The 15,669-nt window shown below is 50.8% G+C and overlaps 1 protein-coding gene across 6 annotated transcripts in view; it reads left to right on the top strand.

Moving 5' to 3' along the window:
* CCDC42 (coiled-coil domain containing 42) overlaps positions 1-4,775 on the top strand; it is a 34,573-nt gene extending 29,798 nt beyond the window's left edge. For 5 of the 6 annotated variants that reach the window (XR_014820214.1, XR_014820215.1, XM_084982700.1 and 2 more), the window contains 1 exon segment: positions 4,506-4,775. Coding sequence is in view for 4 of the 6 variants with exons in the window: in XM_084982700.1 (XP_084838826.1) it covers positions 4,506-4,583 (78 nt within the window). In the remaining 2 variants the exon portion in view is untranslated. 6 annotated transcript variants of the gene reach the window in all.
* The last annotated feature ends 10,894 nt before the right edge of the window (positions 4,776-15,669 follow it).

Raw genomic sequence — 15,669 nt, 5'->3', positions numbered from 1 at the left:
GGTAGTGGTCCTCAGATTTTAACAGGATCAGAACCCCCGGGGGCCTGGGAGGATGGCTGGAGCCCACCCGCAGCCTCCGACTCAGTAGGTCAGAGATGAGAACCCCTGAATGTCCATTTTCACCAAGTTCCCAGAGAATGGTGTTCACCCGAGTTCCACACTCCAAGAACTGCTTGACTGCGTTAAGACTCGCTTGGCCCCGGTCAACACGGGCAGAAGCAAGGACACATGACCGAATTCACTGGCTGTGCAAAACAGCCTGGTGAGATGCTGAAGGCTTGTGAGGGAGGCCCGCCCGTGGGGAAAAGAGAAAATTTGTGGGGAAAAAGGAAATGAGCCAGTGCAGAAAAGTGGAGTCATTCTAGTACCGAGCTGAGATTTTTCTCTTTGAAGTAATTGGGAGGAAATTGAAAAGGAAATAGACTTTTCGCTGTACAGTTCAAAGCTACTTGATGCCTTGTCCACGTACCACCTAAAATCAGCTCCCTTCTGACCAAAGGTACACGCATCCCGCAGTTTGGGAACCTCCCCACTAGCAGGTGCATTCCCCGTGCGTCTTGTGACGTGCAGAGAACTTCGACTTGTTATTTATTCGTTTGGCAAAAGGCTTTAGCTCTGCCATGAAATAGCAGAAAGTAGGCTCCCGAAGGCTGGGATTTCTGTTTGCTTGATTCCCTGCCATCTCTGGTGTTTAGAACCATGCCAGGCACGTAGTAGGCACTCAATAAATATTTGGTGAATGAATATGAAATACGAGCCAATAAAAGCAATTGACTAAGAGGTACTTCCTCTGTTTAAAAAAAAAAAAAACGATGAAATTCATGAAATGTAAAGAATTTCACCCACTGACCAGCCAGGAAGAAGGATTTCCGTAAAGCAAAGAATCAGCCTGCAATGTAAGTCATGTGAGAACAGAATTATCATCAGCTCTAAGACTGTAAAGAGAATTTGTAGGAAAGATTGTTTTTGAAATAGTGATCCTCATGCTTTTTCGGTATCAGGATAGCTTTGCCCTCATAAAACTCAGCGAAGACCCTCGAAGAGCTGTAGTTTCTATGTGTTACAGCTACTGCTGTTTCCCATATTAGAAACTCAAGCCGAAAAATTAAAAATCATTCATTCATTTTAAAATGACAATACGAAGTGTGTTACACAAATAGCATTTTTATGAGAAATACGTTCTCGAAAATTATTTTGGGAATTCCTGCCATGGTGCGGTGGGTTAAGGATCCGATTGCAGCAGCCTGGGTCACTGCGGAGGTGCGGGTTTGATCCTCTGCCCTCTGCAGTGGGTTAAGGATCTGGCATGACCGCAGCTGTGGCATAAGTCAGGATTTGATCCCTGGCCTGGGAACGATGCCACAGATGCAGCCCCCAAAAAAAGGATTTTGTGTGACAAGAGGCATTATGCAACACTTGCAGATCCCTTTAATGTCTGGCTTCTTAGTGGGCAAGTGAGTTCTGACACTTGCTTCTGCATTCAGCCTCTTGTGATGACCTATGTCATGGGAACATCCCACTCTTGTAAAAGCCACTGTCGTCTCACAAGAGGAGGGGGGGGGAACCAGCATTATAGTAGCAAGGGTTTTGGTGTCCAGCGGTAGAGTCTCAGGGACTCCCAGGCATCCTTGTGCACCTTTCTTTGGCCGTTGTAAAGAACAACGGGGCAGGAGGCGGTGACCTCCAGCTGGCCACCCCTTCCCGAGCATCCCCGGCTCAGACCACAGCTTCCACCCCAACATCCTCACTCCTCTCAAGCTTGATTTGCCTGCATCGGAATCCGTCATATTGCCCCAATGTTGTTTAAATATCCCACTTCGTTCCCGTAGCATATGAGCCTACGGCACACACATATGACTAAGTAGCCTGAAAAATGAAAAATAAAGACCTGGGACAATGTGAGTTAAAATCTGAGGTCAAGGCCAGAGAGAGACTACATGTACTGTGGAGCCTTAGATTATAGTGAACAGTAGTGCATCAGGGACAGTGGTTGGCTCTGAGCTTCCGGGTAACCAGAAGGAAAAGCAACACGTCGTTCTTAAACCATGTTAAGAAAACAAGGTTTTGGAAGTTCCCGTCGTGGCGCAGTGGTTAACGAATCCGACTAGGAACCATGAGGTTTCGGGTTCGGTCCCTGGCCTTGCTCCATGGGTTAACGATCCGGTGTTGCCGAGAGCTGTGGTGTAGGTCACAGACGTGGCTCGGATCCCGCGTTGCTGTGGCTCTGGCGGAGGCTGGCAGCTACAGCTCCGGTAGACCCCTAGCCTGGGAACCTCCATATGCCACAGGAGCGGCCCAAGAAAAGGCAAAAAGACAAAAAAAGAAAAAAAAAGAAAAAAGAAAGAAAACAAGTTTTTCTCAGAGAGAGCGAACCTTCTGCAGCACTTAACCTCTAGCTGAAAACTTCCAAGGAGGCTTTAGAGACATTCAATGAATGATGTTCCCTAGAGCATTTCTACAACAGATTCTTCCAAAGGGAGCCGATAATCTAGAACCGGGAGCAAGGTGCCCCTTAGGATAAGGGATTCTGCAAATTCCAAGACAATTCGCGTGCCATATACTGTGTGGGGAAGCTTCAGCATTGTCTCTGAATAAAGCCCAAACGGTGTGGAGCAGCATTTTCCAAACCGTGCTTGGCACATCTTACAATTCCAAGACATCAGTAAGTTTCCTCCAAGGGAGTAAATGGACTCTAGGCACTACAAAGTTTAGTGCATGCTCCAGATCCGTACCCACTGCGCACCACAGTAGAAACTCCCTCCCTCTTCCCCTTTTAAAGATAAACTGAGTCCCAGAACAATGAAGTGATTTTTCCAGAACTGCATCAGACCCCAGGTCATCTTTTTTTTTTATTTTTAATTTACTTTTTTTTTTTTCCGGTCTTTTCAGGCCCACACCCAAGGCATATGGAGGTTCCCAGGCGGGGGGTCGAATCAGAGCTGTAGCCGTCAGCCTTATACCCCAGTCACAGCAACTCGGGATCCGAGCCGCCGCTGCCACCTACACCACAGCTCACAGCAACGCCAGATCCTTAACCCAGTGAGCGAGGCCAGGGATCGAACCCCCAACCCCATGCTTCCTAGTTGGATTCGTTAGCCACGGAGCCATATGGGAACTCCCATCTTTTATTTTTTTAAATGGAGGTAGAGTAGATTTGCAATGTTGTCTAAGTTTGAGGTGTATGCCAAATGATTGTTATACATATATCTGTATATATCTCTCTTCTTTTTTCTGATCTTTTTCATTATGGTTTAATACAAGATTTTGAAGATGGTCCCCTGTGCTATACAGTAAATCCTTATTGTTTCTTTATTTTCTTTATTTTTTTTTTCAGTTGTCAGAAAACTTTTAATTATATTCGGAAGGCTATGTTTCTCTATTTTATATGTGATAACGTGCTTCTGTTAATCCCATCTTCCCCATTTATCCCTCCATGTCCTTCCCCTTTGGAAACCATACGTTTTCATGTCTGTGAGTCTGTTTCTATTTTGTAAGTGAGTTCCCTTATGCTGCTGTTTTTTAGATTCCATGTAAGCGATGTCACATATTCTATGTCTTTGTCTTTGTCTGACCTACATCACATCTGATCATGTCTAGTTCCAACCGTGTTGCTGTGAACAGCATTGTTTCACTTTTTATGGCTGAGTAATATTCCGTTGTATGTATACACCACATCTCCTTTATCCCTTCACCTGTGGATGGACAATTAGGTTGCAGACCCCGGGTCTTCTGACTTTGGAGGCTGTGCTCTTTCCACTGTTGGACTGATAGCATGGTTTTGTTTGTTTGTCTTTTTGCCTTTTAAGGCTGCACCTGTGGCATAAGGAGGTTCCCAGGCTAGGGGTCGAATCAGAGCTACAGCTGCCGGCCTACGCCTCAGCTCACAGTAATGCGGGATCCGAGCCGCGTCTTCAACCTACACCACAGCTCATGGCCACACTAAATTCTTAACCCACTGAGTGAGGCCAGGGATCGAACCATCGACCTCATGGTTCCTAGTCGGATTCGTTTCCGCTGCGCCACAACGGGAACTCCAGATAGCATGTTCTTGACAACAGAGATTAGTGAATAGAAATTAAACTTCCCTTGATGACTCAAGATTATCATAACGAGCATCAGCTCTGGATTTTAGGTAAACCACCACTTGAAAGCAATGAAACAGCAGGGTAGCATCTGCCTGAACCTGGCTGGCCCCTTGCAGCCCCAGAGTCTGCTCAGAACCCTCCCTCTGTTAGAGGCAGCCTGGACTTCCTCCTGTCACTGCGTCTGCCGCCAGGGCTTCCCAGCTCTCCCCTGTTTATCCACCTGCTGAGCCTGATTCTCCGTTTCAACTGGAATCATTGCTCAGTGAGGGAAAGTGGCCTCAAGAAGTTGGTCACAGGCAAGTGGTGACTCCTTACAAGCGGGTTATGCCTGGGTGTGCTCTGTGTTTAGCTGGGTGTGCTCTGTGGACAGTTAACGCCTGTCACTGGCTGGCGTTAACGCCGGTCCCCTGGCCTCGCTAGATCCAGCAGTTCATCCAGGACCTGTCAGACATCTGGGCGGAGGTGAAGAAGAAGGAGCAACAGCAAGTCCGGGTTTAAGGAGCAGCCGTGGTCCCGGGAGGTTCGGAAACCGAGACGGAGAGAAAGTCCCTGCTGACCTTGCCGTCCAGTCAGCCCCGTCCAGCCCTCTGGACCTCTGTGCCTTTCTGCTGGGAAATCCCTGTTTTCCTCCTCAGCCCTCAGCCCATACATCCCCGAAAACATTAAATTCTGTAAGAAGCTTGTTCCTAAGTTCTCTCTCTTTTTGGCAGTTTATTCTCGGGGAAGAGGGTCCAATGATGGGAGAGCCCCCAAAACAACCCAACTTAAAGCCGGTCCCTTCAGCTGCCCAGGTCTGGTATCTCTTGGGCTTTGCAGTTTACACAGCAAGTATCCACATGACAACACACAGTGGGGAGGGCCCATAGGACTTTTCTTTACCGCTTCATGTTTTTTTTTTTAAGTTGGTGTTTCCAGTTGGGGTACAGAGATTCAGTAGACACTCTGAAGGCAGCTTCCCAGGGCAGAGAGGAGGTGAGATGGGAACTCTTCCTACCCTGACCTTGGGAGGAAGCCCAGCTCTCCTGTCTCCTGTGGACCCTAAAGCGTGCAATAGCAATGCACTTGTGAGAGTAGCAGGCAGGCTGGGGTGATGGCTCCAAACTGGCGAAGCTAAATCGAGCAGAGCTAATATAAAGCCTCGCACTTGCGGTCAGAAACGCAACTGCTTCTTTCTCAGTCACTAGTGGCAAAAGGCAGGTCGGGGACTGGATGAAGGAAGCAGTATTTATTTATTTATTTATCTTTTTACAGCTGCACCTGCAGCATGTGGAGGTTCCCAGGCTAGGGGTCGAATCAGAGCTGCAGCTGCCAGCCTACAGCACAGCCACAGCAACATGGGATCCAAGCTGCCTCTTTGATCTACACCACAGCTCATGGCAATGCCGAATCCTTAACCCACTGAGCGAGGCCAGGGATCGAACCTGCGTCCTCATGGGTACTAGTCAGGTTCGTGAACTGCTGAGCTACGATGGGCACTCCAGGAAGCAGTGTTTATGGAGCATATAGTTCGTTTGCACCATTATCCCTGAATTACTGAGCAGGACACTTGCCCAAGAGCACAGGCTTCTGATGACAGAGATGGGAGTCACGTGGGTCTGCCTGCCCCCAGCCCACGCTCCCTCTGCCAGGCTGATGCCTGGGGGGAGAGGCAGTGCTGCTTTCCCCTGTAGCCCAGGCCAAGGAGCGGCCCAAACAAGGCTCCCTGTTTCCTTCTTGGTCCTGTGAGCCCGTGCGTGGGGAGATCATTACCTACAGGGGACCCTGCCGTGGGCGCAGTCACCCCCCACCTCTGTGTTCACCACCTTTACGGCAGCATCAGCGTCCCCTGGGAGTAATTGGAAAGGCAAGTTCTCGGACCCCACCCCAGACCTGAGAATCAGAGACTCTGAGGGGGAGACCCAGCCCTCCTGGGCTTACCCAGGCCTCCAGGTGATTCCCATGCAAGCTGGAGTTTGAGAACCACCGTCTGGGAGTGACCCAGTCACTTTTCCCCAGCCTGTGACGCCTGCCGGTCAGTAAGAGCGCCTGCGCAGTCCGCCTGCCCTCAGGGGAGCAGAACCAGCAGAAGGTAGACCCAGAGATACACGATCGGCCTTGTCCCAGGGGCTGGACCCTGGGCAATGTGGGCGACCATTAAGTGGTCTCTGCAGACCTGTTCTCCTCCTGGCTGATGCTGGAGCGTGAAGGCCAAGGGCGGGGAGTGACTGGGAAAGAAACGGGCATGTAAAGTGGGGGAGATGGAGAGCGAGTCAGAATCCACACCCGCTAGCCAGGCCCACGAGGACCGACAGGAACCCCGGGCAGTTCGGAAGGGTGGGCACCTGCAGGACCTGGGACCCGGTCACGGAGCTGAGCGCCCACACCTGGCCCAGGAGCGGGAGAAACTTCGGGGAGGATCCGGAGAGGGAGGAGCAGCTGAGACGGGGCCTCCTTCCCGCAGATGAGGGGAGGGGGCAGAGCTTCCCAGCAGCCACCGCTTCCCCTCCACCCTCCAAGCAGCCCACCGGAGCCTCCGTGACCCCATCCTTGGAAAGATCCAGAAAGAGGAGTTCTGAGACTACAGCACAGCCTGGCCAAGCTGCCACATCCCCAAGCCCAAGCCTCTGAAGGACCATCACCTGCGTCACAGGTGAGGGGGAGGGGAGGGGAATGGCGTCGTTTGGTCCCGGGTGGCTGGTCCCCCGGCTGGCCGGTCCCCCGGCTGGCCGCTGGGACATCTCTCTGGAAGGGGTTGGAGTGTGACCCGGTAAGGGCTCCTGGGCCGGCAGCACAGAAAGCTGACCTCTGCCAGTGGGTGTCTGCAGCCACGGGAAGGCTGGTTTGCTGGGCACCAAGCAAGGGAAATGGACAGCTCATGCTCCAAAGGCCAGACTGCCCGGTGGCTTTCGGGCGAGGATGTTTGAAGACCGCGGGAGGAGAGGGTCGAAGGATGCCTGCTCTGCTCGTGGACCTTCCGCTGATGGGTCGGTGGTGAAGCAACACGGTCATGTTCGGGGGCTCCCCGTCGTCAGCCGTCCGGTTGCAGCCAGTCTGGGGTCTGCGTGCTTGTGGTCAGGGTAGCGTCGCCGTCCTCTGCTGCACGGGGGTCTCAGCTCCTGCAGAACAGTGGGACGATGCGGGTCACGCTGCTATCTGTCCCTTCAGGAGGAGAGTCCCCGGGCCTCTGTGGTCCTAATGATTAACTGCCTGGATCTGCTCTTTGGAACTCAGGGAGGGCCTGGGCGACCGAAGCCTTTTTTCTACAAACAAGAAACGGGATGGCGGGGGCGGTGGGTGGCTTTTGGACTCGGGAAGGCCCGGCAGGGTCCTGCTTGCCTTGGGTCCCCTCTTTTCTTTGATCCGCCTCAATCCTGAGGGCAAGGGGGCGGGACAGGAAAGGGCGTGCGACTTTGGATGGAGACGTGAATCAGTTTCAGGGGTACCTGATGTCAGGAGGGCAGAGGTCGCCTTGCAAACCCGGATGAGTGCGTTCTGGGGGCGGAGCTCAGAGGGGGATGGGAGGGAGGTGTCTGCGCCCCCCCCCCCCCCCCCAGGGACAGGGCTGTGGGTGAAAATGTGCCTTCAGGTAGCTTCGCCTTCCCTTTGAGCCTCCTGGGCTGTGTCCTGGGAGTCAGGAAAGGGTGCAGGACGGATGGTCAGCCCAACCCCATGTACCCACCCCCGCCGGGTTCTGCTGTGTCGGTGAGGTTGTGTTGGGAAGTCCAGCCTTAAGAGCTGACCGCACTTCCTGGGCGGCTGCAGGGGGCCCCTCATCCCTGTCCTTGCCTGAGTCAGAACCACCCCCCTTCCCCTCTCCTTCGTCTTGGGGTGTCAAGTTTCCTCCTTCGCTGAAATGAGGAGTTGTGAAGAGTCCCAAGTCACACTTAGAATTCCTGTGATCACACACCAGCTTATCCCAACCCGCACGTGTTGACACATGTGTGTAGAACTCACTCGTAGACTACTTGCATTTTTCAGCTTTCAAAAGGGGCCCAGCTCTGGGGCAGAAGACCTTCTGTGGGTCTGGGCAGGTTTCCTGGTTACCAGCGAAGCCACAGACCCACAGATTCATTCCGAAACCCGCAGAAGGGGCAGAGCCAGTCCAGAAGATCCAGAAGAGTCTCAGGAGCCTGAGTGGGAGGGCGTCCCTTGGAGGGGGGCCAGGTAGCAGTCACAGCCCTCCCTCCTCCCCGCAACCTCTCAGCATCCCCACCCCCCGGACCCACAGAAAGAAGCCCAAGACCGCCTGATCCAGAGAGATCTGGGGAGTTCCCATCATGGCTCAGCGGTTAGCGAACCCGACTAGCATCCATGACGACGTGGGTTTGATCTCTGGCCTTGCTCAGTGGATTAAGGATCCGGCGTGGCTGGGAGCTGTGGTGTAGAGAGAGAGATGTGGGCTCCCAGATGCATGAGGTGGTGTTCCAAGAGAAAAAAAAAAAAAAGATGGCGTTGAGATGATTGGCGTTTTCCCAGCAAGAAAAGACACCAGCTCATTAGAGCAGACATAACTGATTGGTTCCAGAAATGAATGGTTCTCAGCAGCCAAGGCAGGAAATGGGGGTTTTATGGGTAGAGGGAGGCGAGGGGAGGACGAGCTCCCGCTCTCAGTGCTGTGACTCTTCCTAATGGGCGGGGTGTCTGCAACCTACACCACAGCTCAAGGCAACACCGGATCCTTAACCCACTGAGCAAGGCCAGGGACCGAACCCGAAACCTCATGGTTCCTAGTCGGATTCGTTAACCACTGTGCCGCGACGGAAACTCCGAAACTATGGCCTTTTTTAAAAAAAATTAACACGTTATTGAGATATAATTTGTAGAGCATACAGTCCACTCACTTAAAGTGGGCAATTCAGTGTTTTTAGCATATTGACAGAGTTGTGTGACCATCAACACAATCAATTTGAGAACGTTTTCATCAACGCCCCCCAAAAAGAACCTCACACCTATCAGAAGCCATTCCTGTTTCCTTCCAAACCCCTAGCCCTACCAAACACGAGTCTACTTTCTGTCTTTCTGGATGTGCCTGTTCTGGACATTTCTTATCTTTTGCTTTTTTTTTTTTTTTTTTGTCTTTTTGTCTTTTTTTTTTGTTGTTGTTGTTGCTATTTCTTGGGCCGCTCCCGCGGCATATGGAGGTTCCCCGGCTAGGGGTTGAATCGGAGCTGTAGCTACCGGCCTACGCCAGAGCCACAGCAACGCGGGATCCGAGCCGCGTCTGCAACCTACACCACAGCTCACGGCAACGCCGGATCGTTAACCCACTGAGCAAGGCCAGGGACCGAACCCGCAACCTCATGGTTCCTAGTCGGATTCGTTAACCACTGCGCCACGACGGGAACTCCTGGACATTTCTTATAAATGGAATCATGTAATATGTTGTCCTCTGTGTGTGGCTTCCTTCCCTTGGCACATTTTCAAGGTTCGTCCATGTTGCAGCATGTACATTATTGCTTTTTTATGGCTGAATACTACTCCCTTGTATGGATTTACCACATTTTACGTATCCAGTCATCAGCTGATAGATGATTGGGTTGTTTCTACCTTATTGCTATTATGAATAATGCTGCTTTTCTTTGGACATAGGTTTTCGTTTCTCTCAGGTGTGGATATCTAGGAGCAGAATTGCCGATTCCTGTGGTAATTCCGTTTAACCTTTTGAGGAACTGCTAAACAGTCTGGAATACTGCATCTTGAGATGCTCTGGAAGCACGTTTAATTCAGGGGTTAACGGCAAATTAGCAAGAAGGAAGGCCAGCTGGCAAGGAATAGTCAGCCGGAAAGCCAGAATCTGATGAAGCAATGACCTAGGACAGTTCAAGATGGATGGACATAATACCCAGTCAGAGGTTGCCCAGATGGAAGGGAAGAGGGCTGACCCATGAATGAGAGACCAGGCAGCCATCCAAGCCCTACCCATAATTCACTTCCAGCCCCCACATGTGCCATCGCCCCTCCCCTGTCCTCCCCATCAACACCCCTCACACCTGGGTTTCAGAACCCTTCAGTCAGTCAACAAACAGTGGTGCTGTTGAGTGCTTCTACGTGCCAAGCACTGGGAGAGGCAGAGGAGACAGATTAATATACAATTGGTATGGTTCCTGCTTCTTGGAGTTTATGGCCTTTGGAGAGATGTTAAACCAATAGTTATAAATGGTTGAAACTAAATAATTATCCCTGCTTGGCTGTCAAAAAGTGCTGGTGATGGAATTCCCTTGTGGTGCAGTGAGTTAAGGATCTGGCGGTGTCACTGCTGTGGCTCAGGTCACTGCAGGGGTGAAGGTTCGAACCCTGGCCCAGGAACTTCCACATGCCTTGGGTGTGGCCAAAGAAAAAGTGCCAGGTGGAGTTCCTGTTGTGGGTCACTGGTTAACCAACCCGGCTAGGATCCCTGAGGACGCAGGTTTGATCCCTGGCCTCGCTCTCCAGTTAAGGATCCAGCGTTGCCGTGAGCTGTGGTGTAGGTCGAAGATGCAGCTCGTGATCCCGTGATGCTGTGGCTGTGACGTAGGCCAGCAGCTGTAGCTCCGATTTGACTCCTAGACTGGGAACCTCCATATGCCTTGGGTGCAGTCCTAACAAGACAAAAAGGGGGGGGGCAGGTGCTGAGATCATATAAGGGGATAGAAGCAGGGAGCAAACCAAGTCTTTCTCAGGAAGCTCGTGATGAATAGCTGGTTTTTGTTGCAGAAAAGTTTTTGTTTTGTGCTTTTCTTTTTATTTTATTTTATTTTATTTTTTTTGTTTTTTAGGGCTGCACCTGACGTGTATGGAAGTTCCCAGGCTGGGGGTCGAATCGGAGCTACAGCTGCCAGCCTACTCCACAGGTGCAGCAATGCGGGGTCCCAGCCACATATTTGACCTACACCACAGCTCACGGCAATGCTAGATCCTTAACCCACTGAGTGAGGTCAGGGATCGAACCCACATCCTCATGGATCCTAGTCCAGATCGTTAACTGCTGAGCCATGAAGGGAACTCCCGTTTTGTGCTTTTCATTCTTTGTTTTTAAATTGACATATAATCGATTTACAATGTTGTGTTAGTTCCACGTGTAGAGCAAAGCAATTCCGTTGTGTAAAGACCTATATTCATTCTTTGCCAAATTCTTTCCCATATCGGTTATTACAAAATATTGAGTTTCCTGTGTCCTTGTTGGTTATCTGTTTTATATATAGCAGTGTGTGTGCCTGAACCCAAACTTCTGAACTATCCCTCCCACCCCTTCGCCTTTGGTAACTAAGTTTGTTTTCTATATCTGTGGGTCTATTTCTGTTGTGTATGTAAATTCGTTTGTATAATTTTTTTCCCGCATATAAATGATGCCATATGATATTCGTCTTTGTCTAGCAGACTTCACTTAGTGTAAGCATCTCTAGGTCCAAGAATAGGTGTTGTTTTAGCCAGACGATGGCGAGAAGGGGGAGGAGGAGGGAAAGTAAGGTTGTCCTGACACAACACGGTCTAGAAGAGATGGGTCAGAGGCCAGTGTCACTGGAACAGAATGAATGAGGACAGGAGATGGGCTCGAGCCTGCAGGGCCTTTGGGGCGGGCCTTTCCAAGGATCTTTTTTATTCTAAGGGGACTGAGGAGCACTAGAACATTTCATTAAATTAAAAAAATAATAATAACAAGAGGCGTTCCCGTCGTGGTGCAGTGGAAACGAATCCGACTAGGAACCATGGGGTTGTGGGTTCGATCCCTGGCCTCGCTCAGTGGGTTAAGGATCCGGCGTTGCCGTGAGCGGAGGGGTAGGCTGGCAGCTAAAGCTCTGATTTGACCCCTAGCCTGGGAACCTCCGTATGCTGTGGGTGTAGCCCTAATAAGACAAAATAATAATAATAATAATAATAACAAGAGACCAAAGGTTGATGTCTTGAGTAGAAGCTTATTTGGTGTTTGTTTACAGTGACGGACTTAGAAAGCCAATTTGGCACAGAATCTAGGACCTGGGAAGTGAGGTTGGGGGGGAAGAGAAAGGGAGTAGGTCTTTGAATCTGAAAAATAAAACTCCTACAGGTCGTCTCTGTCCTGTGCTGGAAAGCCAAATCTCTGAGAGCAGCTGGCGAACCCCTGGGCTTAATCAGGTGGGCGCGGGGCCCCTGGGCAGAGCGCCTTCTCAGGGGGCTGTCCCACTCTCTGATGCAAGGCAAGGCGCCTGACTCAGGAGATTGGCACGCCGTTGTCTTAGCAGAAGCCAGACGCAGAGTGTAGGTGTAGGTCACAGACACGGCTCGGATCCTGGGTTGCTGTGGCTGTGGCGGAGGCCAGCGGCTGTCGCTCCACTTCGACCCCTAGCCTGGGAACCTCCGTATGCCACGGTGTGGCCCTAAAAAGACAAAAAAAAAAAATTTGTATGTATATATATATGAAATGGACATATCTTGATCTTTACCGAAATTATCAATGGAGAGAACTAGGCTGATGGCAAATCCAACGGACAGACCCGGAGAGAGACAATCCGGAATGCAGCCTGGAATTTGCTAATAGAGGCCAACGCGATCGCCGCCGCAGGACAGAAGTCAGTGATAGCTTCCCTGTACAAAATTAATTTGAATTTCTATGAACAGAAGTCATTTTGCACCCCTCTGTAAGTTTTCTGTCTCCGCAGAGTTGCAAAAGGGTGAAGAAAAAAAGAAGAAGAACAGAAAGGTCAGGAGATCCCTGTGCTGCACCCGGTTCAGGATCTGGAGTTGTCACCACAGCAGCTTGGGTCTCTGCTGTGGCGCAGGTTTGATTCCTGGCTCAGGAACTTCCACATGCCATGGGCACAGGCCAAAAAAAAAAAAAAAAAAAAAAAAAAGAAGAAAAAGTAAAAAAGGAAAAAACCCCAAAGAACAGAAAGGTCAAACCTCTCTAGGAGTTCCCGTCGTGGCGCAGTGGTTAACGAATCCGACTAGGAACCATGAGGTTGCGGGTTCAGTCCCTGCCCTTGCTCAGTGGGTTAGACCATCCGGCGTTGCCGTGAGCTGTGGTGTAGGTCGCAGATGCGGCTCGGATCCCGCGTTGCTGTGGCTCTGGCGTAGGCCGGTGGCTACAGCTCAGATTCAACCCCTAGCCTGGGAACCTTCATATGCCGCGGGAGCGGCCCAAGAAATAGCAACAACAACAAAAAGACAAAAAAAAAAAAAAAACCTCTCTAGAGTCAGATCATTCCAGAAGGGACCTCTAGAGATAACACTCAAAGGGAACATAGTAGTAATACTTAAAGCCTTTCCCGGATTCCACGGACTGTCTGGAGCTGTTGCCACTGGTCCATATGCAAACCTGGACCGAGGCAAAGGAACAGAATGTGGCAAGATGCCAGTGGGGACTGCGGTCGAACTGTGCACGGAGGTCCCCCACTCCTGCCATTCAGAACCTGGGACACCCCAGGAAGCCTGGGACTCTGCAGAATCCAGTTTGAAAACTTTGGCCTCAGTATTTCTTAGGTTCCTGCCTGCTTAGCATCTGGTTCCCCAGATCTTACTCTGAATTATTTATATATTGTTTAAGTGCCACCTCCTGTATTCCAGTATCTCAAAAGGTGAAAGAGGAATCGTGCCATTCTAAAAGGCACTCCAACATAGTGGTTTTAAACGCAGACTCTTGGAGTCAGACCCGAACTCTCTCAGCTTGAGCCTGTTTCTTAATCTTTCTGTGCTTCTGTTTCTTTCTGTGTAAAATGGAGATCACAGCAGCTCCTGGGGGCACTTTGAGGATTAAATCAATTAATACACGTACATCATTTAGTACAGATCCTGGGGTGTGGGAAGAATTCAGAATTTCCTGTTGGGAATTCCCTCAGTGGGTGAAAGATCTGGCGCTATCACTGCTGTGGCTCTGGTTACTGCTGTGGCCTGATTTTGATCCCATCCCTGGCCCAGGAACCTCTGCATGCCACAGTTGTGGCCAAAAAAAAAAAAAAAGGAGAGAGAGGAGTTCCTGCAGAGGCACAGTGAGTTAAGAACCCGACGGCCGTGGCTGGGGTTACCGCTGTGGCTTGGATTCAGTTCCTGGTCTGGGAACTTCCGTATGCCGAGGGTGTGGCCATAAGAAAAAGAAAAGAAAAAAGAATTTCCTATCATTGTGATTCTGGTGGTTGAGTGCATCTACAGGCCATCATTCCGTTCCGCTCTGCTCCTGCGAAGCCTGATGACTGGGGCCACGACGCCCAGGATCTCATCCACGCTGTGATGCTCAACCACCCGACAAGCATCAGGGGTGACCACACAGACAGGTCGGAAGATTCCGCCCTATAGACAAAGAGCACACGTCGGAGACTCTTCGGCGTCATTATCGTTCCCATCAACTATGTACTGAGTGCCAGCAGAACCCACGTGTGACATGTGAGGCATCGGAGGGGGCTGCTGAGGACCATGGATGCCCACCTAACTGGGCTGCCCAAGCCGTCCTGGGAGGGAATCACACAAAAGGTAACTCCTCGTAGCCTTGCTTTCCCGAGCACAGCAGAGGGCTGTCCTCACGCCGAGCTTTTGCCCAATCTTCTCTCTCCCCCACAGATTTCCCCCTCAGCCCCCTCTCAGCCCCCTCATCGCACAGAGAGCTGAGGACCCCCTATGAGGAAGGCGTCTGCTCTACCCCTCCTATGGCAGGTCCAGCAGCGCTCAATACATTGATTAATAATCATAATGATTACAACCCATTGGGTACGACCTGGCCAAAGCGTGTGTTTGGACACCCTGCTCTTCCGAGAGCTGGAGCCGACTCCCCTCCCTTGGGGCGTGGGCTGGACTTCGTGACTCCCTTCCGACAAACAGAATGTGGCAGAAGGGAAGGGGTGTGACCGTTGAGACCTGCCCAGGAAAGCTCTGTGGCTTCCCCCGCTTTCTCTCTCTGGGTTCATCCAGTCTGGGGAGAAGCCGACGGCCGTGCCGCCAGGACACTCAAGCAGCCCCGTGGAGAAGTCCACCCCGTGAACAACTGAGGCCTCCTGCCGACAGCCGTGGGCAGAAACGGACCTTGGCCATGGATCCTCCTACCTCAGACAAGCCAACCGATGGCTGCAGGCGGGTCACCATCTCAACTGCACTTCATGATAGACCCGGGGCTAGACTCACCCCATGAAGCTGCTCCCAGTTTTTTGATCCTCCAAAAAATCCTGCGAGATGATGATGTTACTTGGGTTTGGGGGTTGTTTTATTATTATTATTATTATTATTATTATTTTCACTGCCCCTTCTCAGCCTTTCTTGGCTGACAACCCAAAGTAGCCACCCCATCACTCTCTGGTATGTGAGCCCCTTGTATTTTGTTTAATACCTATGACAACTTAATTTTCGTACTTGTTTTAGCGCCACTAAAATTTAAACTCCTTGAGAGCCGGCAGAGTCTCTTATTCAGAGATATGTCCTTGTTGCCCAGAGTAGTGCCTGGTACATAGTAGGTGCTCGTTAAATGCTTGTTGGCCGAATCAAATGAGTGAGATGCGCATCCTTGAACAGAAGGACCTATGTTGATTTTCTACATTTCTGAATATAGCCGCGTGGACATGATTGGAGCTCAGTTAACGCAATGGATTGAATTAATAGACCTTATAAGACAGTATGGAAATGAAAAATGAACAGCAGAAATCTCAGAACCCCTCACAAAATGTGTGTG

The sequence above is a fragment of the Sus scrofa genome, chromosome 12 (assembly GCF_054392235.1).
Source record: "Sus scrofa isolate SSC_HxYL_T2T_F1_AM1 chromosome 12, Sscrofa_HxYL_maternal_Yorkshire_Landrace_v2.0, whole genome shotgun sequence".
Lineage (NCBI taxonomy): Eukaryota > Metazoa > Chordata > Mammalia > Artiodactyla > Suidae > Sus > Sus scrofa.
The sequence above is the reverse complement of the archived record's forward strand: the minus strand, read 5'-3'. Positions and strand labels throughout refer to the sequence as shown.